The following is a 23,943-nucleotide window of genomic DNA, read 5'->3' as shown; positions in this document are numbered from 1 at the left end:
GGTAGAAAATGGGGAGAAATCACCAAATAAAAACATTCTTTTTAAGAAATTTTGAATATAATATTCAAAGACCAAACACAGGTTTGGGATTTTCTTAGAAATAAATTGAAGCATTCAGCTAGCATAGAACCTAACTTTTAAAAATAGAAACCAGCTTCTAAATCTAAACATGATTTTTCATATTTATTCATCCAGGAACTTGATTCAAATACATTCTTTTTTTTTCTTTTTTTTTTTCTTTTTCTTTTTGGTGCAGGGTAATGAGGGTTAAGTGACTTGCCCACGGTCACACAGCTAGCAAGTGTCAAGTTTGTGAGGTTGGATTTGAACTCAGGTCCTCCTGAATCTAGGGCTGGTGCTTTATCCACTGCGCCACCCAGCTGCCCCCTCAAATACATTCTTAACAAACATGATAATAGAGAATTGTAAATCAAGAAACTTCCCTTCAGCTCTGTGGCAGCAATTATGCATTGTCTGTAATATTGACCATATCAAACTAGGGGATAATTGTCATTTGCAGAAATATTATTAAAGGCTTTTACAGCCGATTTCTATTTGGCCATGTTCTCTTTTAAGCTATGCTCAGTATATTGAACTGTAGAGCATTTTAGAAGATTTTTCAACTGCATTCTTCAAGGCAAGATAAAGATATCAAAAATAAAGTCTAATCAGCTTTCTGTGAGTTTAAAGGCGCTCTTAACTAGGGCATCCAGTTATTTAAGGTTGGGCTTTCTGACACTTAATGCTTATTAAGTCTTTAAAAATTATTCCAGTATTTTGAAGATGGGTTTGCATGCCATTACGTATAAGAGCTACTTGTGTATTTGTTGTGTATTTCAGCCAGAAATATTAATCAGTTATTTAGGAGCACGTGCAAGACAGGCAATGTGGCCTATTAGTTTGAGTGCTTGCCACAGAAGGTTCCTCTGTTCAGAAGGTCATGTTGTACAAGGCTTGTATTTATCCAGCCTGACTTCTCTAGAATCCCAAGACAGTTCCAGAATGATGGGGCTGAAGACCCAGATATAGAATTAAATGTCTCTTCCCTCTGACTGAACACTTTCTTCTTAAGTACCTACCTACCAACTCACTCATGCTGACATGAGTTTTACAGCCCCTAGCAGACTCCCAAAGGACTCTCAGAAATTTGGATTTCTGAAATGTCTGTACAAATACCTGGCACTGGCCTCATTCCTTGCCTTTGGCAAACTTTGTTCCCTAAAGAACTGAAAACATTGAAAGATTGACAAATAGGGCCACAACCATCCATCCTAAACACTGCTGCCAAAGTAATTTTCCTTAAGCACAGATCTGACCATGTGACTCCCCTACTCAGTCAATTCTAACTTCCCATTACCCCTGGGATAAAATATAAACTCCTCTGTTTAGCTTTGGTTTTGGTTGGTTTTTTTTTTGGGGGGGGGGGTTTGTTTTTGTTTTATTTTGGTTTTTGCAGGGCAATGGGGGTTAAGCGACTTGCCCAGGGTCACACAGCTAGTAAGTGTCAAGTGTCTGAGGCTGGATTTGAACTCAGGTACTCCTGAATCCAGGGCCGCCGCTTTATCCACTGCGCCACCTAGCCACCCCTTTTTTTGTTTGTTTGGTTTTTTTTTCTCTGTTTAGCTTTGAAAACCCTTCACAACCTGGCCCCAAACTATCTTAACAACCTCACCGGATACTTCACCCCCTCCCACATTCTGCAGTCCAGCTAAACCGGCTTTGTCCCTGTTCCTCACACATAACACTCCATCTCCAAGTTCTGTACCTTTTTGTTGGCCTTGTCACATGCCTAGAATGTACTCCCTCCTTCTCTTCAGAGTTCTCTTTCTTTACAACACAATTCACACACCATCTTCTGTATTAAACCTTTCCTGATCTCCTCAACTGCGTATCCTCCCTCACAGACTAATTACTTTATATATGTTTGTATTTATTCATTTCACATTTATGCTATTCATTTATATTATGTATACATGTATATATCTGTATGAAAGGTAGACAATATATGTACATACGTGTATACAAAGCTAGACACTATATGTGCATGTACATGTATTTGCACATACACAGAGCGAGAGAGAAAGACAGAGAGAAAGAGAGGGAGAGTTTCCTCCCATTAAAATGTATGCTTTGGGGGGCAGCTAAGTGGTGCAGTGGATAAAGCACCGGCCCTGGATTCGGGAAGACCTGAGTTCAAATTCGGCCTCAGACACTTACTAGCTGTCTGACCCTTGGCAAGTCACTCAACCCCCGTTGCCCCCCCCCGCCAAAAAAAAAACTATGGAAAATGTATGCTTTTGGAGAAAAAGGTGTTATATTTTTTCGTGTGTAAGCACAGTTCCTAAAAGATATAGTAGGTGCTTTATTGACTGATTCAACCAGGAAGTTCAGGCAGGAAATGTAAGGGGACAGTACTTCTTATTCTAACAGTCATAAACTCCTATTTTGAGCTTTAGTACCTGAAAACTGACCACCTGTGTCCTGCATGGATTTGTGTGCCAACCTATACTGGTGATTTGTAGTAAATACTGAAGAAGAAGCAGTAAGATTTGGTTTCAGTTCTTAAAGAGGGCAGGAAACATGAAAGAATGGGCCTGAAGTACTGAGACATTTCATAAAAACATGCACTTCAGGAGGAAAAGAGTCGAACTATAATGTTGAGCTTCTTGGGTCTAATTTTTAAATTCAAGCCCAGCCTCTCTTACTGTGTCTCACAGCGTCATGGAAGAGACCTTGGATTCTCAAAGGCAGTATCAGACATACCCCAAGCTCTGATCAGCCCTACCAAAATGGAAAGATATTCAATACAGGCCCCTGATATGTACTATGTATATTTTATCCTAGGAAAAATCTGGTTAAGTATGGAAATGCTGATCAGCAGAATGTCAGCCCTCTAGAGAATGATTTTTGTGGGGAGCAGGGTTGTGTGTGGGGGGGGGGAATTGTTCGTGACAGTCAACAAAAGATTAATAGGGGTAACCATCTGTGTCATTGAACTGGAGGGAGTTTCCCACATTAGTGACCAGAGTATTTTAAAAGCTATTCTTAGGGGCCTTTGGGCAGAGCTATTTAGTATTTTTTTTAGATAGGATGGTAAATACCACAGCTTTCTTCCTTCAGCTTTCTAAGAAAATGGATGAATTTATTTATTGTGTGTACTTTCTCTTAAGACTCCAATCATTGGGAGGCGTTATGACGAGCTACAAAGTTCTTCTGGTCGGGATGGAAAACCTAGGGCCATGGCAGTCACTCGAAGCACTTCCTCCACTTCATCAGGCTCCAACTCCAATGTCCTTGTTCCTGTGAGCTGGAAAAGGCCTCAGTATTCTCAGGTAGTCTTTGCACACCCACCTGGGAGGGAGCCCTCTGGAGAACCCCCTGAACCAGAGTCCCATATTGGAAGCTGTATAAATTAATCTAGCGCCATCATGCTCCCAAAGATGCCAATATGTCAGTCCCAAATTCATGCCACTGAGCATCCAAGAGGTGAATGGGCTTAATCCAAATTCACTGGATAGCACCACTCCTTATAATCAGGACTATGCTCAAGTGTTAACAGTAGAGATAGGCCCTAGACTCTGGGACGAGAACTGGAGACAGATTGTAGCCATTTCTGGGGAAGGAACATGGTAGAGTGTAAAGAGTGCTGGTTGAGGAGTCATAGGACCTGGATTTAAATTCCTCCCCAGATGCTTCTTATCTGTGTGAGCCTGAGGAAGCTCCTAATCTGCCCAGGTCCAGGTTCCTCCTTTGTAAAATGAGGTGGTTGTTCTTGATGGCCTCTGAGGGTCCACATAACTCTAAATATAAGTCTGTTATGATCTAAGTTTAGAAAACTCCAGCCTCCTTACATTTGCACACTTGGTTTACCTATCTGATCATCACTACCATAGTGCTTCAAGACTACATGTGAAGAGGGAACCTCCTCAGTAGAGCTGTGGTGTTAAGAAAGTGTGGCATGGGGGGCGGCTAGGTGGCGCAGTGGATAAAGCACCGGCCCTGGAGTCAGGAGGACCTGAGTTCAAATCTGGCCTCAGACACTTGACACTTACTAGCTGTGTGACCCTGGGCAAGTCACTTAACCCCCATTGCCCCGCAAAAAAAAAAAACAACAACAACAAAAAAAAGAAGAAGAAGAAAATAAGTGTGGCATGATACTGTTAATCCAGATGGCCTGTTTTCAGCCTTACTCAGAAGAAAAAGAATGCTCACTAAGCCTGAGAGAAATAGTATAAGAGAGTATGGAGCTTCTTACTATTCCCTAATGATCATAGTCTCGAGTGAAAAGATCTGATAGTTATACCACTGTTCTATAGACAGGAACGTACAGTGCCCTGGTTTGGGAAGGGGTGGTGTTGGAGATGATTCTCCTGGGGATGGAGGGACAATATAGTTCTGAAAAACAGGAAGGGTTTCCCTGCATGGTACAATAAAAAGTACCATGAGGAACTTAGGTTTCATATAAGGACAAACCTAATGATATTGAGGGCTATTAGATGATAAAATAGATTTCCAAGAGAAGTTTTAGATTGACCTTTGAAAGATCCCTGGGGATAAGTTCTCTTTGGGCATGGGGGGGGGGGGTGATTTGAAATGTGTAATCCTATGATAAAAATGTTTTTTTCTCATTTGTTTTCCAGAAAAGGACAAAGGAGAAGCTGGTTCATGTCCTTACTCTGTGTGGCCAAGAAGTGGGGTTAAGCAAAAATCCTTCAGTAAGTCCTTCAATGTTTTTTGGGGGGCTGAATAACTAAAGGGGTTTGATATAATTTAGAGGCTTTGATCACTAGTCCCAGTGTTGGTGCCTGATATAGTCACCAGAAGATAACCCTGCTGCAGCCTTTCACCTCCAAACTACTGTTTTGAATCTGCCCAATTTCAGAAATAACCAAACATGGTAAATGGCTTCTCTAGCTTTCCCATCTCCATGGGAACAGGTCCCCAATTCTTTTGATTTCACAAGCTCATTAAACTCGTATGCAGTGTGAAGGGACTGCCTTACAAATATACACATTTTTTAAATACTAGCCCACAAAATGTTCCTGATCTCTGTTCCCATTGAAGTTACTTCTGTGCAAAAGCATGCTCTTATCAGGGCAGATCTTCACCTCCAATATATAATCAATGAGAATAGATATGAGAGAACACAGTATTCCTTTTATATAAATATCTACAAATATCAGCAAATCTCTACAATTCTTTCATTCAACAAACATTACTTTAAAAGCTTTCCTTGACCCTTGACCCAGCTACCGTTTTATTTTCCCTCCTTGTTCATTGCCAGACAACTTTTAAAAATTCATCTAAACGAGATGATTGTCTCTAGACCCATTCTTTCTTCTCAGCCCTTTGTAATATAGTTTCCATCTTTACCACTCTATTAAAATCAATCTCTCAAAGGTCATCAGTGACCTACTTAGAACCAATTCCAATAGCGATTTCTCCATCCCCATCTTTCTTTCCCTCTCTGAACCATCTGACATTTTATGATAGTATCAGAAATTTAGAGTTAGAAGGGAAAGCAGAGGCCCTGTAGTTACTCCAGACTCCAAACTGAGGCCCATAGAGGTTAAGGTACTTGCCCAGGGTCATCAAAGTGCTGAGTAGTATTAAAGTTAGGCCCACTGGCTCCAAAGTCAGTACTTTTCCTACTATACTGACCATTTCCTCCTACACAAGCTCTCTTTCCTTAGCATCTAAGACACTACATTCTTCTGTTTCTCCTACCTCTCTCTAAGTATCCTTTCTTTGCCTCCTTGAAGGTTCTTCTTCATGACCTCTTAATACTGATTATCCCCAAGTTCTTTCCTTGGCTCTCTTCTGTCTCTTGACAAACTCTTTCATTCCCATGAATTCAACTATGAGGTCTTTGAAGATGCCTCTTTATCTCCATCTCTGTCCTCTTTCCTGAATTTCAGATCCACATATCCAAATGCCTATATAACATCTCCGTTTAGATGTCCCATAATCATCTCAAACTTGAGATGTCTAAAATTAGAGTATTTTCTTTCAATAAAAAACTCATTCCTCCTGACTTCATTATTTCTGTCAGTGATACCATCCTCCTCCTAACCAATCAATCAGAAGACATTTTTTAAGCGCCTACTATGTGCCAGGTACTCTGATAAGTACTGGAAATACAAAGAAAAGAATTACCTAGGCTCCAAAACTCACAGTCATCTTTGGCTTTCCCTCTCCCTTACCTTTCTCATTCAATAAGTTGTTCAAATAATTCTGTGTGTACAGTATTGCTCATACCCATCCCGTCCTTTGTTCCTGTTGATACCATCTTAGAACATAACTTTATTATCATCTACCTAGACTATTGCAGTGATCTATTAACTGGTATCTCTCCCTCCTCCATTCTATCAAAACCCCGCCAAATTATTTTTTTCCTTATTCGTTAATCTAGTTATACCACTCCTCTGCTCAAAACCTTTCAGTAGCTCCCTATTGCTTACCAATTAAAGTCCAAACCACTTCATCTGATATTAAAAGACCTCCACAATCTGGTACTTCTCTCCCTTTCCAATTTTATCTCATATTATTCTCCTCCACCTCTCTCTACCAATTCTCTCCCCACCATCGCTCTCTAGTAATCTACCGGAATCCACCCAAATTGAACTACTGTCTGCCTCTTCCTACAACCTCCTGAACACTTTCATTCCCATTTCTTTGTCTTTGTTTCTCCCTACGTGAAATGTCTTCCTTCTACCCTTATCCTGTTCTTTCATTTCTTCAAATCCTTTTGAGACCAGCTCAAATGCCACCTCCTCCACGAAGCCTTCATGGATCCTCTCAGTTTGTAGGGATCTTGTCCCCTTGAGACCTACCTGACTTTGTTTTCACTTCTCTTACTGTGCTCATCATACATTAACTTGTAGTTATTTGTGTTCCCCATACTAGACTGCTTAAGTACTATGAGGGTAGGAAATTATTAATCCCCTATTAAGGACAAGAAGCGAATGGTTTAGGGGAAAGACTACTGAGCATAGAGTCGAGACTAAACTTGGTTTGAAGCCTGCTGTTTAGCTAGATGACTGTTATCAAGTCACTTAAACTCTCCACCTGTCAAACGCGGCTACTGATACCTTTGGTACCTATCTCAACAGGATTTAGTGATTTCAGTCTATAATTATATTGAAATAAAGTTATACAAAAAAAATTTAAGTTTACATTCTCCATGTTAAGAACCCTAAATGACTGATTGACATTTCTGTCTATAATCAAAACACTCTGGCCAGTTTTCTGCAAGCACTTGGTAGAGTTTAATTTTCTCAATAATGGTGACTATGATTTTCAGGCATAGGGAATACAAAGACTCCTTAAGGAACTTACATTCTTTGAACATAAAAAAACACTAAATAAATGTTTATTGAATGACTAAATGAATGTATAGAAGTTTAAAAAATAACCATGTTTCTTCTAATTTACTACTTTAAAATATACATCTGATTTGGTAAATGGTTTAAGTATTAGCAGTGAGGAGGCAGCTGCAAATTTATGAGATTTATATAAGTAACAGATTGTATAAGTTTATGTTTGTGTGTATGTAGCCAAAACAATTAAAATTAGCAGGGACCAGGTCCACAGGGTATACTTACCTCATTCATTCCATGAGAAGCAAGAGAAACTGAATAGTTTAGTGCTAAACTGGGAGTCAAGAGACCAGGTTTCAAATCCAGATGCATGTTTTAAGCACTTGATATGTACCTCCCATATGCAAAGTACTCTGGACACTGGGCTGCCAAAAGTAAAACAAAAAACAGTCCTAGACAAAAAGGATCTTATATTCTATTAATGCCTTGAGGTATCCTCAACACTATTAATTTTTCTTTCAAGACGAACTACATAAGCTCATAAAGTGTGCTCACCTAAAGACCCAAATTCTAGTTCTTTCTATCATTGCTGACTTGTCCCACAACAGTACTCTCTGTCTTCATTGTCCCATATGCAAACCCAGTGCCAAAAACATGAACCAGTAATAGTAATCAATCAACCAAAAAACATTTATGAAGTACCTACTGTGTGCCAGATGTTATACTAATTGCTGGGGATGCAAAAAAGGCAAAAGACAGTCCCTCCTCTCAAGGAGCTTATAATCTAATGAAGGAGGAAAACATGCAAACAAGTATATACAAAGCAAGATAAATATGAAATAAAGGAGGAAAAACACTAGAATTAAGAGTAGTTGGGTGGCAGCTAGGTGGCACAGTAGACAAAGTACCAGCCCTGGATTCAGGAGGACCTGAGTTCAAATCCTAAATCAGACGTTTGACACACTAGCTGTGGGACCCTGAATAAGTCACTTAACTCTCATTGTCCTGAAAGAAAAAAAAAGTGGTTGGGAGATTTCCTGCAGAAGGTGGGATTTTAGTTGGGACTTAAAGAAAGCCAGTGGACAAGTAAGCTCGTCTTGTCCTACCACTTTCCAGCTCCCAATCATGTTTTTTATCTTCCCCTGTTAGAATGTAAGTTCCTCAAGAATGGAAACCTTGTTTTCTTGTATTTGTATACCCAGTGCTTGGCACAGTGCCTGGCACATAGTATGTGCTTGATAATCATCTGTCTATTTAAATGAAGTAATAGGGAAAAGCAGTCTTGATCTCCCCAGAAGAAAAGTATCTTAAAAATCCAAAGGGTTGGTGTTATGGCATTTCCAAAAGCAACACTTCATATATAATTACTCTCTAAAGGATGTCCTCTGTGTTGTTATATGTTTTATAAATGCTGTTCAGTCATTTCAGTCATGTCCAATTCTTTTGTGACCCTATTTAGGGTTTTCTTGGCTAAGATACTGGAGTGGTTTCTCATTTCCTTCTCCAGCTTATTTTACAAATGGGAAAACTGAGGCAAACTGAGTTAAGTAACTTGCCTAGGGTCACACAGCCAGTAAGCATCTGAGGCTAGATTTGAATCCAGGTCTTCCTGACTCCAGGCCCAGTGCTCTATCCACTGCACCACCTATCAGCCCATTTTTATAAATAATTACCCATTTTTTTCCAGAAAAAAAAAAAAACAACAGCCAATAAGCTACAAAGGTTGAGTAGAAAAGAATGTGGACTTCATTTAAGTTATAACCAGCATTCAGCCTTTGGAGAGTGGTCACATGAAACATTTAGGGTGACTTGTCAAGTGGTGTATGGTGTTTTTGCAAGTCTGTATTAAGATGTGTTAAAAAAAAAAAAACCAACTAGATTCTAAAAATATTTTCCACATCACTGAGATAAGAGCTTAAGACTAAATCAGAGGGGCAGCTAGGTGATGGTGCAGTGGATAGAGCACCGGCCCTGGAGTCAGGAGTACCTGAGTTCAAATCCAGCCTCAGACACTTAACACTTACTAGCTGTGTGACCCTGGGAAAGTCACTTAACCCCAGTTGCCTTGCTTAAAAAAAAAAAAAGACTAAATCAGGGGCATCTATAATATTCACAAGATAAACAACTATTTATGCTTGTACCCATTACATTCCTTTCAGAAAGTGTTTATAGGTGGGGCAGCTAGGTGGTGCAGTGGAAAAAGCACGGGCCCTGGATTCAGGAGGGCCTGAGTTCAAATGTGGCTTCAGACACTTGACACTTACTAGCTGTGTGACCCTGGGCAAGTCACTTAACCCCTCATTGCCCCACAAAAACAAACAAAAAAAAAGGGAAAAAAAAGAAAGAAAGAAAGTATTTATAGGGTGTTTGCTAGGTCCTAGTAATAGTATAGTCCTGTTCCTGGCATCTTCTAGTCCCTGGCTAAAAGCTAATCCTTTCTGAATGGGTTAAATTCTTTGCTCCAGCAGTTTACTTAACAATAACATTGCCTGGTATGACAGTAGCTCTTAGAATTTCATTCCCATCAATATATTATTATACCTAAACATTTAGGCATTGTCCCATTTGCTGCCATTAGGAGGGAGCTGACTGTTGGACAGATTCCTGCAGCATGAAGTTTCGTCTTTGCACAAGTCTGATCTGAAGGAACCTGTCCAACATAAATAAGGGAAGAACACACGCTAAAAATACTCATTTAAGGAATTAGGTGTGTACTGCAAATACAGTCTTCTGAATAACTAGTTCCAGTTTCTAATAACAGAAACGACTGGAGGGAGGAGTGGTTTTCATAGGTGGAATCTTTTGATTCCTAGGTGATTTTTTCCTCGTGTGGAGAACTGGACCTTCTTGAGCACCAGACAAGCCTAGTGTCTTCCGAAGACGGCACCAGAGAACAGGAGAACATGGACGACACCAACAGCGAGCAACAGTTTAGAGTCTTCAGAGACTTTGACTTCCTCGACGTGGAGTTGGAAGATGGAGAGGTACAGTATATTCTCCATGAAAATAATCCACTTCAGCTTTTTCTTTGGCTAAAGTCACAGTTTGCTTTCTCCCCTCTTCCTTACCTGACAAATAGGGAGCTCTTTGTAACAGGGAACTTCAGCTGCCAAGCTGTAAACTTAGTTTCAAACCAAGGTATTCACAGCGTTAATGCCACAGCCAAGCCCTGGCAAAAAGTTGCCACGCCCTTCCCTTCTGTCTGAGCCAATGCTCAAAAGTGCCAAGTTATTACTCTATGGCAAAGACTGAAGCCTCAGTGACCACACAAAGGGCTAAGTCTGTGCAGCCCAGAGGTGGACTATTTTTAAAGACAAGCCCAGGAAACACTGAAGTTCTAAAGCCGCTCACAGGGTGGTGATCTCTCATGTCCTCCCCACCCCTGAGGCTTCGATCCTGTGAATGCTCAAGTCCATAAGGAAAAAATTCGAAGCATTTGCTCCAATTCAGTTAGTTCAGTCCTTACATGCCAAAACATGAAGTCAGAGCCCCTAGTATTCTGGATTGTCTGGGTTTGGTTTGGTTTGGTTTGGTTTTAACCAAAGTGGATGAAATCCTTAAGCCTTAAAAAAGAAAGTATTAGCTCTGGGAACTCCTTGTTCTGCTTCAGGTGCTAGAACTGTGGTCAGCTTTTGCATCAACACAGACACCCGGAGGGTCTGAATTCGAGTCTCAACAGGTAAAAACAAAACTTTTGAGTATATATTGAATGATGACTACTGTCATCAGATGCTTCCTATTATGAGTCATAATAAAATAAAGTTTGTTGGTATCTTCAAAATGTGGAAGGTATAACCAATAAAGATGGATACCCATTAATTAGGGTCAAGGTGCCATGAAGTGTAATGTCAATCTTACTTAGTTCTTTTTGACATACTATTTTTAAATCGAGCATTTCTTTGAGGGAGGGGGGTTGAAGGAGAAAGTTTTCTCTTTTCTCCCTCCTTTTTTTTTCAGTGACTTTTCTGGGTGAGAATAAAACACCCTCCTAAGTTGGCAAAACTCATATGTACTTGTGTGACTGTTTTTGCTTTATTCTTTTTTAAAATTTTTTTTAATTCAGAACCTCTGTATGCTCATGCTTGTTATTTAGAAGCTCAACCCTAGGCCCATCTGACTCCCTTTAAAACAGTTCCAACAGAGGCCCAGTTTGATAACTGTTACCTGTTAGCCCTCAGGTCCAAGCCCTATGCTGCAATTTTGGGTGGGTGTGGGCCTCCACGAAATAATTGCCTACTTTGGGAATGTCATACCCAAAGGGACCTTGTATCTGGCAAGTCAATACAGATAAGATAATCATCTCTCTGGCAAGAGATAAGATAATCATCCCCTTCTACTCACACAGTCCCCAGACTAAGTGAGGAGCCTGTGCTAATGGAGGGAAATCTTGCTACCAGCAGGGACCAGTGTCCAGTGGGGAACCTGTGCCTTCCTCTTCACCATGATCCCAAAGCTAATCCTTTTGTGTGAGGGGAGGGTATCACAGAACCTTGTATAGCTACTGGGGACACCTTTTCTATAGGCAAACTATTAAAACCCTAAATTGGTTGTGAACTACTATGATAGTGATTGGCAAAGGCTCCTCAACATCTTGTTTTAGATATTGTAATGTATTAGGCAACATGCCCCGCACACTACAGTTTGTCAGTAGACATCTACAGATCATGAAAGATGAATGAATACAAAATAAACACAAAACAAGCACAGAGAAGCTGTCAGCTTAGTCATGCCACACTCTAACTTGGCCTCCATGAAGAAAAAGTGCTAAGACCCAAGATAAAGATCCCTCTGGTTTTCTTTTGCTGATCATGATCTCAAAGTGCCCATCTTCTCAAAAACAAACAAAAAAATAAATAAATGGAATTAAAATTAAGTGGCTGCCAGCTTTTCATAGGTAGTCAAATAATTTCCCTTGAAATTGTAAGACCCTTTATTCAAATCCTAAATCAGGTTTGTAAATTCCAAGCTCAAAGAACCCATCTAAACCAAGTTTCCCTTCCCTCATTTTAGAAATGAAGGTGATACATAAAAAACATAGAAAGTCAAAATTTGATAAGCTAGAAATGCAGGCCATAGCTTATCTGAACTAACACTCCAAGTTCTTTGGAATTGCAAAGAAGTGGAATTTAAATTAGAAGAAAAATTGACAGTGGGTGCAGCCTAGCTACCAGCCCACACTGATGATAAGTGTAAGGAAGTAATGACAGTTTAAAGGTTCAAATATTTAAGATAGTTTTAACATGGATCTTCAGATCCTAGGGATGCCCTGCTTTATCATTTGTATCACCATCTTTATTTCTCTTATTTTCACAGTAATTCTACTAGATTATGGGCAAAAATGAACCTTTAAGAATCCCCTCTGTTGTTTAGCTATTTAAGATTCTGACCTTCCTAGGAAAAATAGAGGAAGAACAGGGTTACATTTTGGGTATTTTCTTTTTCTTGAACAAATTCTTGTCTTTTTTCCCCACTGAAATCATTGCTTATCAAGTGGAACTATAACATATCCTTCACTTTTAATCTGAAATCATAAAAAAATAAGAAATTACTATTTTAAGAAAAAGGGGCAGTAATAGATTCCCAGTCACTTTCAAAGTAAACTCATCAGGTGCAACTTGTAAGCAATTCAAAGGAATTGTCTTGTGGGCATCTTTAAGATAAGTCAAAATCTGATTTGCAAGTTTCATGTTTTATAGAATTTATCCATAAAAGGGGAAACACCCATGTCAATGGGATCTGGTTTTTTTTTTTCCATTAGTCTGAGATATACTGAAATGATATTTTTCATTTTCAAAGTTTATCTGAGCCAGAGCTTCAGGTAATATCAGATGATTGATTCTCCTATCCTCATGATCAGTTATAGCGTAACTGCTCCTGCTTACTTTACTGTGTTTGTACTCGCTAAGAGGCTAACATCCAAGGATTGAATTTTTCCTCATGTTAAAAGTTAAAATAGAAAAGCAAAAGAGGTGGAAAGTATTCAGGGAACTGATGAGGCAGAAGACTACAGGAGCATAATTCTGTTTTCAGTCAAGAAAAAAAATATATTAAATGAAATGTCCCAAGCCCAACATTCATGTTTCAAGGGAGTACACTCAGATATTTCAGAGCACCTAATGAAATGTAATCTTTGCCAAAGTAATGAGAAGGAAAGCCTGAGTAGCCTATCCCTGGAATTTTAAATGATATTAATTCTCTATGTCAGGGCAAATAAATAATGAATACTTTATTTTCCTTTCCCATTTCTCCTTCTGTTATTCTAAACAATGAAAAAAATTTAAATGAACATTTAATTTCATGTTGGTTGGTGTTTTATAGGAAAGCACAAGAAATATTTAGTGTACTCACAAATCAAATATAGTATGGGGAGGAATATTTAAATATTTCTCTATAAAATAATAATGGAATTATAAATATTACAGCATGCTCACATTTGTTAATAGTTATAATGCTTCTCACTTGAGACCTCTAAGGGTAGGAGGCTGCTCAAGTGTGTCCCATTCATCTCTAGTTATTTATCAGGGCCAAAGTTGCTTATAAATCAAGATTACTCTTCTTGTCCTGTTTATTCTACCTTGTTCTGAAGTTCCTATAATTTCAGACCTTTGTTGAGTCAGATTTTAGATAGTTCCAATGAGAATTTGCCCTTGACTCTTCCATTTTTTTAGTCTTTCAAAGCTGCTGTGTCTACAGATATACGTATACCTCAGCAATAACGAGATCAGGAACCACAAACATTTTTAACCCTGGTCACAGTATTAAGTGATGACACAATTCACCAGCTGATGACATTCAGACATTTTTCTGTGATGTAGTGATGCAATTTTCTCACCAATAGAAGTTTAAGCATTCTGAATAAAACAGTGTTAGAGAGTCCAAAATTATCGTAGAAGTAGAAAGCTATTTCCAAAATATATTTAGTTTGTCAAACAGGTCACTGTAGGTTACATCCTCCACTCATCCTAAGTTATGATTCTCTGTTGTCCGATACTGACTTTCCCATCTGGGGTTAGTGAATCCTTAACTGTATTTTTCTTTTTAAAAATAAGTCTACTGAATTAAATATTACTGGTCCTGTTAGTTTCAATTGTGGTGATACTAGGACAGATGCTTTTGAGTTTTCTGATTTCTTCAATATAATCATTTTAAATAGACCTTTTATTTGTTTTTCTATCCATTCAATCTGCAACCCAGGAACTCCAGGTAAGAAAAAAATGCTATTTTTAACTCAGACATGCTAGTAGATGTTATGCATCATTGCAGACTTGTAACAACATAATTGCTTTTTCCTCCCTTCTAGAGCTGTGTGTGTATGTATAGTACATGTGTGCGTGTGTATGCGAGTGTGTGTGCATGTGAGAGAGAAGGGGGTCCCAATGGCTGCTCTGCTACAAAAGTATTTTCTAAAGTTTAGAGGAATTTGTTTTCTTAAAAGCTGTTATGTTCCTAGTTCTCAAAGATGCATGTTTGTCTTTTTCTATATGAGCGAGGGATTTCAGAGATATGCCTTGGAAAATACCTCTAACCTGCAGGTTAAGTACTTTAACAGTTTATGTTGTTAAATTTCCACAGTATCAATGTAAGCAGTAACTTGTTTAGTGTGTATAGGACACCACACACACACACACACACACACACACACACACACACACACACACGAACTACTTCCAGAACAACCCTTGCATTTTGTTAGAATGGAGTAACCTTTTTACTGATCAACATCCTATCCAAACCCTTTTAAAGGCGGTTCTGTTATGCACATGCACATACATGTGTATACACTGCTTATTCCCATTCCCATTTCATTATAAAGCTGATGTTGCTAAACTTTATGAATTAACATCAGTTGCTAATCATTGTACTTGAAAATCAATCCTGATTATTTAATTCCCGCAGCTTCTCTGTGTGAGGGCAGTTAGCCATATACATTTTCTTACTCGTAGAAAATCTGACTTCTTCCACCCAACAGCTTGACAATCTCTAATTTTGTATATACCATCAAGGAGTCAGGGAGGCACACAGTGAAAGACTTGGACAACCACATAAGGGAAGATTGTTAGGATTGTTCCATACACTATTTTTACTATGCCCAATTTAAGTGATTGCTTTTTTGGGAAAAGGTAGTGGGAGTTCAATTTTTTGACCAGTGAAAAGAGCAAGCCCAGCACTGTTTTCATTGATTGCCAACAGGAGTGTTCTTTTGTCTCACTGAGAAAAACTGTTTGCTTTTTAATCATCAACGGACTTCAGATGGCCCCAGAACCATTCAATTACAACCCCTGAACACCATCATTTCCTGATGTAACTCTCTGGGAGAGTTATTTTTTATTGTCCTTGGGGAATGACATCTACCCAGTTGCCCTATCCCCATTCTTTTTTTATTTGGGGAGTGGGAATCAGGTACAGAAGTTAACTGAGTAACAGCAGGATATTTTATTCACTGATGGATGTGTATTTCCACATCTTATATCCTTCCTTCATGCTTTTTCTTCCATTGTCTTGCTTTTCATCACTTTTGTTTTCCTTTTTTCGTATACTTCTTCCCTTTTTATCTAAATCTCAGCTTTCTCCTGGTTTTTCTTTGTATTTTTGTTCAACTAGATCATTGAAGATGCCAAAAGAATGAGGCCTGTTAGGCTTTTCCACCAAAAGAAAAGCAATTTATTAGTTTATCCCAACAAATTGGAAAAGTTCTGTGCTTTACTATCACCCTGGCTTTTCTTCTTCAGCTCAAGTTGCCTTGTGAAAAAAACCATAAACCTCATTTGTATCATATGGTAAATAAATAAGGGTGGCAGGTCACATCCTCCCTCCAACTCAAGATATGTCTATGATTGTTGCTTCCTCTATCATGGTAGGCCATGATGAGAACTGGAATAGCAAAAGATCAAGTTCCCTAAAAGATGGGGAGAAAGGACAAGCAGAGAGAATGGTGAGCCTAGTCATATACTGAAAAAATAAAAGAAATAGGCTGTATAGCCCAGGGGGAAAGAGTCACTGAATTCCATAAACACTGCTCATTTTTTCAGCATATTGGCATGGTATAGTAGAAGGGTTGTCAAACCACAATATTTGGGCCAACCACCTGTTTTTGTACTGACTATAGACTTAGATTTTTTTTCACTTTAAAATAAAATTTTATTGTATTTAAAATTGGAAAAACCATTCTTAGCTCATGGGTTATACAAAAACAGGCAGAGGACTAGATTTGGCCTGCAAGCCATAATTTGTGGAAAGTGGTATAGTGGATAGAGAGCTGGCCAATAAGACTTGCAATAAAGTCCCACCTTTGACACATGCTGCTGGTCACTTTACCTCTCAACGTCTGTCCCCCCACCAACTTCTCCAACCAGAGATGTCAAACTCACAGCCCATGCCCCAGCAAAACTCCTGAGTGAGGCCCAAACCAAATTAAAATGTGATTGGAAATGTTTAATAAAAATAAATTAAAATACAATACAATGTAGATAATGTTTATTTGTGATTTACTAAGTCAGTATGCTTGTTGACTGGATTGGTTTCTATTTGAGTTTGACATCACTGCTCTAAGATTATAAATTGCAGAATAGTCACCAATCTGCATTGAGAGATAGAAGGAGTCTTTCTGCCAAAATTCTCTACATTCATTAAATCACAAATCTAGACCAAAAAAAAAAGTTAAATCTCTCCAGATCAGGAGTGTTCCCTGACATTCACTTAGCATGTCACTATAATATTGTAGAAACAGTAAATACCTAATAAATGCTTGTTGATTTGACCTAAACTGTTACCAAAGAAAAATATTTCCTTTTCCAAATAACATCTGCCTTGTTATGTGCCTATAAAAACTATAATGTCATTTACCCTTGTAAAACACATCAATGCATTGCTAGCTTCACTGAGCTTCAAGCAATACTTTCTCTTTGCTTTGACCATCATTTGTGAAAGTCCTTTGTAATAAAGGTGATTTAGAATGTTCATTTGTTACATCAAAATTTAATTCTTTTTTGTATGTTCTGTTTGGTTGTATTTCAACCCTCAATTAAATATATTTCAATATGCTGGAAGACATGTTTGTGGTAGAAATAGAAATCATGTACCCAAGCTGTCCCTTAATTAATCAGTGAGTTAATCAACAAACATCTATTAAATATCTACTGTCCTAAGAGACACAAAAATAAAAGTGAAAGTTCCTGCCTTCAAAAATCGTAACATTCTAATGAAGGAAGTGACATGCACATATATAAATATATGTCAGAGGAGCAGCTAGGTGGTGCAGTGGATAAAGCACCAGCCCTGGATTCAGGAGGACCTGAGTTCAAATCTGGCCTCAGACACTTGGCACTTACTAGCTGTGTGACCCTGGGCAAGTCACTTAACCCTCATTGCCCTGGAAATAAATATATGTCAGAATATTTACAAAATCAAATAAAAATTTGGGAAGGAGGATAATAGCAATTGGGAAAAATCCGGCAAGGCTTCAGTATAGGAGATGGTGCTTGAGTTGCGTCTTAAAAAAATCCAGAGATAATAGAAGCAGAGCCAAGAAAGGAGCGCGTTCTAGACATGAGGAACAGCCAGCCCACCAAGGAAAAAGAATTTAAGAAAACAGTTTCATAAAATGGGTAGATGGGTGGTGCAGTGAATAGAGCCCAAAACCTGGAGTCAAGAAGACCTGAGTTCAAATCCAACCTCAGAGATTTATTGATTGTGTGACCCTGGGCAAGTCACTTAACCTATGTTTGCCTTAGTTTCCTGATCTGTAAAATGGAGATCATAATACCAATGACCTCCTAGGGTTGTTGTGAGGGTCAAATGAGATCATGATAATAAAGCACTTAGCACAGTGCCTGGCTCAGAGTAAGTACTAAGTAAATGTTAGTGATCGTTATTGTTCTTATTATCGTTATTCTTCCCCAGTGTATCTAAAAGGTCCCAGCATTTTCTTGCCCTTCTTTTTGATCTTTTCAGCACTGGGTACTATAGGGCCCACATTTATTTCTCTGAAGGTCATGGAAGCTTGAAAAAAAAAAAAAACACTTTTTAAATCTTTTTTTTTTTCTTTATGTCACCAATGAGCCCATTTCTCTTTATATCAAACGGTCTCTTTCCAGTATGAGGTTTGAGGCTAAGCCCTCTGTGTGTCCTGTCCAAGGCCGTCATGGTTTCCCCTCATTCTGAAGATATTCCAATATGTGCCTTGAGCAAAAGATGCTTTTAGCCTTTGCATTTTGCATGTTCAGTCCAGTAATGCCCAGCTTCATCCCGATAGCCCTTAACACTGCATTTTATCTTTATTGGCCGCAAAAACTTCCGTGGCAGAAGCCGGTGGGAATGTTTACCTTCTGTTCTAAGGCTGAATACACAAAGGATTTGGGGAATGTGGGACATAGCCATGGAACTGCCACCTTTTTTTTTTTTCCTGAGACTGAAAGGTCTTTTGAAGAGCCTTAAGTCTATTAATTACTTAGTGCCTTTTCTCTTACAGATTTTTTAAAACACACAGATGTTCTCATCATTGAGCAAAATCAGTGCTTAAAAGTGTAAAATTATTTAGCTTGCTAAAGAGCAATAGTAACAATAGAAGAATAATAGCTTGCATTTTTTTTTCTGCTTTCTCCTATCTGTAGGATGTTCAGTAATGGTTGAGGTTTCTCCTTACAACTGAAACGTATATTTATGTGGACATAGTTGGCTTTTTCACATCCTACAAAAAGAAGTCTAGTCTATGGTGTCATTCCTGGTCTGAAACATTCATTGTTTAAATATTTTTTTCTAAAGTAGGCAAACTAATGGGATGTGTGAAAGCGTCATTGTGAAATAGAGTTTGGCATAGAAATCAAGCTTACGTTGATGATGATTTTAGGGTGAAAGCATGGACAATTTCAACTGGGGAGTGCGCAGGCGTTCTCTGGATAGCCTGGACAAGTGTGATATGCAGCTATTGGAGGAGAGCCAACTTTCAGGAAGTACTCCCAGCCTAAATAAAATGAACCATGAGGATTCAGATGAGTCATCAGAGGAGGAGGACCTCCCAACCAGCCAGATCCTGGAGCACTCCGATCTAGTAAGTAGCCCCTTTACTATTTCAGAAATTGGCAGATTTGTTCTAATTGATTTGAGTTTGCTGTTGCAGCTAAAGAAACTTTCCAAAGCTGTTGGATAAGAATCTGGATTGATAGGCTCTGGCTAACTGAATGGGGTGGGTTGGGTTTTGTTTGGTTTTTTGTAGATGACAAATGAAAAAAAAAAAAAAACCCAACAACAACTTTTAGATGAGCATTGCAAACCCAGAAAGCAAACATCAGATCTGACAAGGCTACCTTTTCTTTTCCCCCAACAGGCCTGTATGCCTGTTTCACTTTCAATCCTTCTCTGTCTTCTGAATTTTTAGGAAACATGTCAAGCCCTGTGATGTGGTTTAAAAAAACAACAACGATAAACACTTTATAAATGTGAACCAGGATACTGATACCTGTTGCTGTGGTTAAGGTCAAATAAACAGAGAAATAGATTGGGGAAAAGAATGACTGCCTAATAAGAATAATAACTAATGAATAGCTAGGAAACACAGCACCTGTGTAAAGAGCATGAGCACATTTGAAAAAGAGTCTCTTCACACCATTTTTTCTCTTTTTTTAAACAGATCATGACCCTTTCCCCCTCTGAGGAGGCAAATCACATGGACTCGCTCACCATATCATGTGATACGACTACTGCTGACCCTCATGTTTTTAACACCAGAACATCTAGCTTTGACGTTTCTTTGACTGATATGAATAATCTACAGGTGTCTGAGGGTTCTAAGGTGAAGGACTTTTGGGAGTTCTATCATTGTAGCTCCTTTTAAATCCCACTTTTTAAAATAGTCTTGATTTTCTAAGATTTCCCCCAGGGGATTGATTGTGGGCGACACATTCTTTTCTTCCTCTTACTCCATTTAAGGCTCTGTGACGAGTGTGTCCATGGGACACATCTTGACTTGTTTCCCTACCAGATTTCTGCATGCTGATCTTCTTGGTTTAAAAAAAAAATTGATTTGGGGCCTTTTGAATGAAGTATTTTGCACTTTCTGCATAGCACAAGAGCTGCTGATTAATGGCAAAATCAAATCTGTGTGTGTGTCTGAAGTTGCAGAGTCTGGGGATCATTGCAGCTGTTCTCTGAACTGAATTGTATGGAGCAGTGTTCACTTGGGTGTGGGTGTGCATGTTTTCTTGTGAGATTTTTCCATATGTGGGAACCAATTGTGTAGTTTGCCCATGGCCTTCAATTCTTGCCCCTCTGGCATATCCTCAGAAATTTTCCATGCCAATCATAGTATTAGGCTAGATTTGCACAAAACAGTTCTTGCCAGCTGTCTGAAGTGAACCGTGAATTATGGACATAATTTCCTTACTAAGAAAGGTTGGTTTTTTTCTTGTTTAATCTGTTTTGATTTATGTGGATTTCCCTTTATTTGTAACTTTTATCAAAATAGTCAAACAAATCCTGCCCACAATGCTAGATACCATACCCCATGACACATATGGAAAGGGAGCACTGGACTTGTGATTTCACTGATACAGGGAATTCCTGAATTAAATCAGCTCCTTCTTTGCAATGTATAGTCTTGGATCATTGCTTAGAGAAAAGAGATGAAGTGACTTGTCCAGGGTCCCACAGGCACTGTGTGTCAGAGATGGGTCTTGAACCCAGGTCTTTCTGATTTCAAGGCCAGCTTTCTATCTTCTACTCCATACTACCTTTCTTTTTTTTCCCAAAAATTTTTTATTGTTACTGGTATAAAACAAGGCAAGTCAACTGGCAACTCAATCTGTACAAGGGTGGGGATGCCCCTACCCAGTCCCCTACCCTCCCCCACCAGCTCTCCACACTACCTTTTTTTTTTTTTTAGTGAGGCAATTGGGGTTAAGTGACTTGCCCAGGGTCACACAGCTAGTAAGTGTTAAGTGTCTGAGGCAGGATTTGAACTCAGGTACTCCTGACTCCAGGGCCGGTGCTCTATCCACTGCGCCATCTAGCTGCCCCCGCACACTACCTTTTTACACACAAGTGTGTGGATTGGATTAGTCAGTACTGACATTAGCATAGTACTTTAAGATGTTCAGTTTTCTACAGATGCTATCTCAGCTGATCCTTGTAACAGCTTCATGAGGCAGACACTGCAGGTATTATCATTACTATTGTTATGGGAGTTCAGGTGGTAGGTAATTGCTGCCATAATTTACCACAGTGCAGAAATTATTTAGGTAAAAACCTAGGTTTTACTATTACGCTCAAGCCTAGGTTCAGGCCTCAGGGAAAACGACAAACTGAAACAATCATTGGGATTCTAACAAGGCTTCTTATAGGCAAACTGACATCAGAGTGATGCAGAAATAATTCTTTTACGTATTACAATTTTGTACATTCCTCTTAGGCCATAAAAACTAGAGAAGATAGATCCATAATCCCTTACTTCCTTCAATGTCATAAAACTTAGTTAAACAGAGTCGTAATCTCATACATCCCCCAGTGAAACCAACCTTATCAAACAAATTTTATGGGCAAATTTAGGCACGTTACAGATTAAACTACATTTAGAGGATGTGCATATAGGCTGACTGAGGAGGACAGTTTACATATCACTAAGGAGTCAGGATTTTTCCTCCGGCTTCTTATCTAAGGAATGCCTAATACTCAAGTAAATTTTACATCCCATGGTCTTTGGTCAGGTGACGTTCATGTTAACAGAACCAAAGTTGCAAGAGGAATAAAAGGCAATCAAAAATTCCCATTATACCATTTTACAGATGAGGAATTAGAGGCTCAGAGGTAATGCTACTTCACTGTGTAGCTGATAGGTGTCAATAGTGCTTCTCTCTAAAAAAAAAATTTTAAATAGGAAGACCAACAAAGTTCCTTTTGGCCTATTCACATAGGCTAAGACTTCATTTACCTGGGTTTGATTCTGTATTACGGAGGAGGAGAGAATAAAAAGGCAGGGTGAAGAAGACAATAGGAGATGACTTTATAGAGAAATATTTTTTCAACTCAAAAAGCTCACTGGTCAGTCAACAAGTATTTATTAAGCACTTACTATGTGCCAGGCACCGAGCTTCAGCCTCTTCCAGAGCTAGTTCATTTGTAAGTTTTCATTTCTCCTTGAAGTCATGAACATTACAAGTGCCACATATAACAAAATCCGCTTAAGTTTTTCTTGCTTGGAACATGAGGTTTCTTCCTGAGTTTCTTAAAGAATTTACATGAATGAGTTCCATGGTACACTCCCCCCACCTCCAATCCCATATAAAGTAAGTTCCATTTTTAAGATCACGAAATGCTCTAAGCTCACTTTATGACATGAGATCCTGAGATCATGGGAATCCATAAACTGAAAAAGATCACAAGTGAGGAAATCTATATTTTATAACTTCTTTTATAACTTTTTTTATTTTTGTCCAGACCAGTGGTTGGTTTCATCATTGTGAGGATTTCCCATATACTCATCATCTGTAATTTATAGGCTTAAAGAGTTGCTTGGGGGGGGGGGGAGAGCAGCTAGGTGGCTCGAGGACCTGAGTTCAAATCCGGCCTCAGACACTTAACACCTACTAGCTGTGTGACCCTGGGAAAGTGACTTAACCCCAATTGCCTCACCCAAAAAAAAAAAAAAAAAGAGTTGCTTGGGGCACCAAGAGGTCAAATGACTTAAAACTAGTAGATATCAGAGGGAAAACTTGAATCCTGGACTTCCTGAGTCCACAGCTGGCTCCTCCACTTCTCCTCATTTTGTTTCTCATTTCACTACTGGGTAGACATATTCTATTGACCTAGAGTATATTTAGTTTACAGGAGGAGCATTTCTGAGTTGACTTCATTGTATAAGAACCAGGACCAGGAGCTTTGCCAAGTTAGTATCGTTTCCACCCCCAAAAAAGTTTCCAAGAAGAGAGGGAGCTTTCTGAATAGAGGGGATATAAGTACCAGGGATCTCCCATTAAGTGTAGAAAGTGTTTCCCTGAAATTCTGTATGAAAAGAAAACCAGAGTAAATGGCATTGCAATTTATTTCCATATTAAAATGTTTTAATGTCATTATTTTCTTCATTTTTCTATTTCCAGTTCTATAAAATCCAGCTTCCACACACAGAAAGCTAGCTAAGAGTTACATTTTTAGGGCTTGCCCAAATATAACTTTTTTTTTTTACCTGGAAAAGTTTGTCTCATTGCTAAATTCGTCAGTGAAATCAATGCAAAACCATCCATCCTTCTTCATGAGGGCTGAATTTCCTGTATTGATTGAGCTTTCTGTGAAATAGGGAACCCCCAAAACCCTTCAACCCTTCAATCTTACCATGGCAACAAAGCTGTCATTTAAAAAGAGTAAGTAGGGGGCAGCAAGGTGGCATTGGATAAAGGACCAGCCCTGGATTTAGGAGGACCTGAGTTCAAATCCAGCCTCAGGCACTTGACACTTAGTAGTAGTGTACCCCTGGGCAAGTCACTTAACCCTCATTGCACCCCCCCCCCAAAAAAAGAGTAATTAATGAGAGCTGATAAAACCCAAAAGTTAGTTCCTACTCCCTAAAGACTTGAAAACATAGCCTAATAATGAAAAGTCCATTCTTCCTACTTCTACTTTAAAATTCCTATGAATTCAG

The 23,943-nt window shown here is 38.9% G+C and overlaps 1 protein-coding gene across 9 annotated transcripts in view; it reads left to right on the top strand.

The window, feature by feature from the left end:
• FRY (FRY microtubule binding protein) overlaps window positions 1-23,943 on the top strand; it is a 570,040-nt gene that overhangs the window by 512,820 nt on the left and 33,277 nt on the right. For 5 of the 9 annotated variants that reach the window (XM_043997434.1, XM_043997428.1, XM_043997427.1 and 2 more), the window contains 7 exons: window positions 3,171-3,332; window positions 4,641-4,715; window positions 10,133-10,303; window positions 10,930-10,998; window positions 14,514-14,522; window positions 19,165-19,365; window positions 19,945-20,106. In XM_043997434.1, coding sequence (XP_043853369.1) covers window positions 3,171-3,332; window positions 4,641-4,715; window positions 10,133-10,303; window positions 10,930-10,998; window positions 14,514-14,522; window positions 19,165-19,365; window positions 19,945-20,106 — 849 coding nt within the window. The remainder of the gene's footprint in view (window positions 1-3,170; window positions 3,333-4,640; window positions 4,716-10,132; window positions 10,304-10,929; window positions 10,999-14,513; window positions 14,523-19,164; window positions 19,366-19,944; window positions 20,107-23,943) is intronic. The other 4 variants (XM_043997430.1, XM_043997433.1, XM_043997432.1 and 1 more) reach the window with 3 other exon arrangements.

The sequence above is a fragment of the Dromiciops gliroides genome, chromosome 3 (genome assembly GCF_019393635.1).
Source record: "Dromiciops gliroides isolate mDroGli1 chromosome 3, mDroGli1.pri, whole genome shotgun sequence".
Lineage (NCBI taxonomy): Eukaryota > Metazoa > Chordata > Mammalia > Microbiotheria > Microbiotheriidae > Dromiciops > Dromiciops gliroides.
Note: the sequence above shows the minus strand (reverse complement) of the source record. Positions and strands in the feature narration are given on the sequence as shown.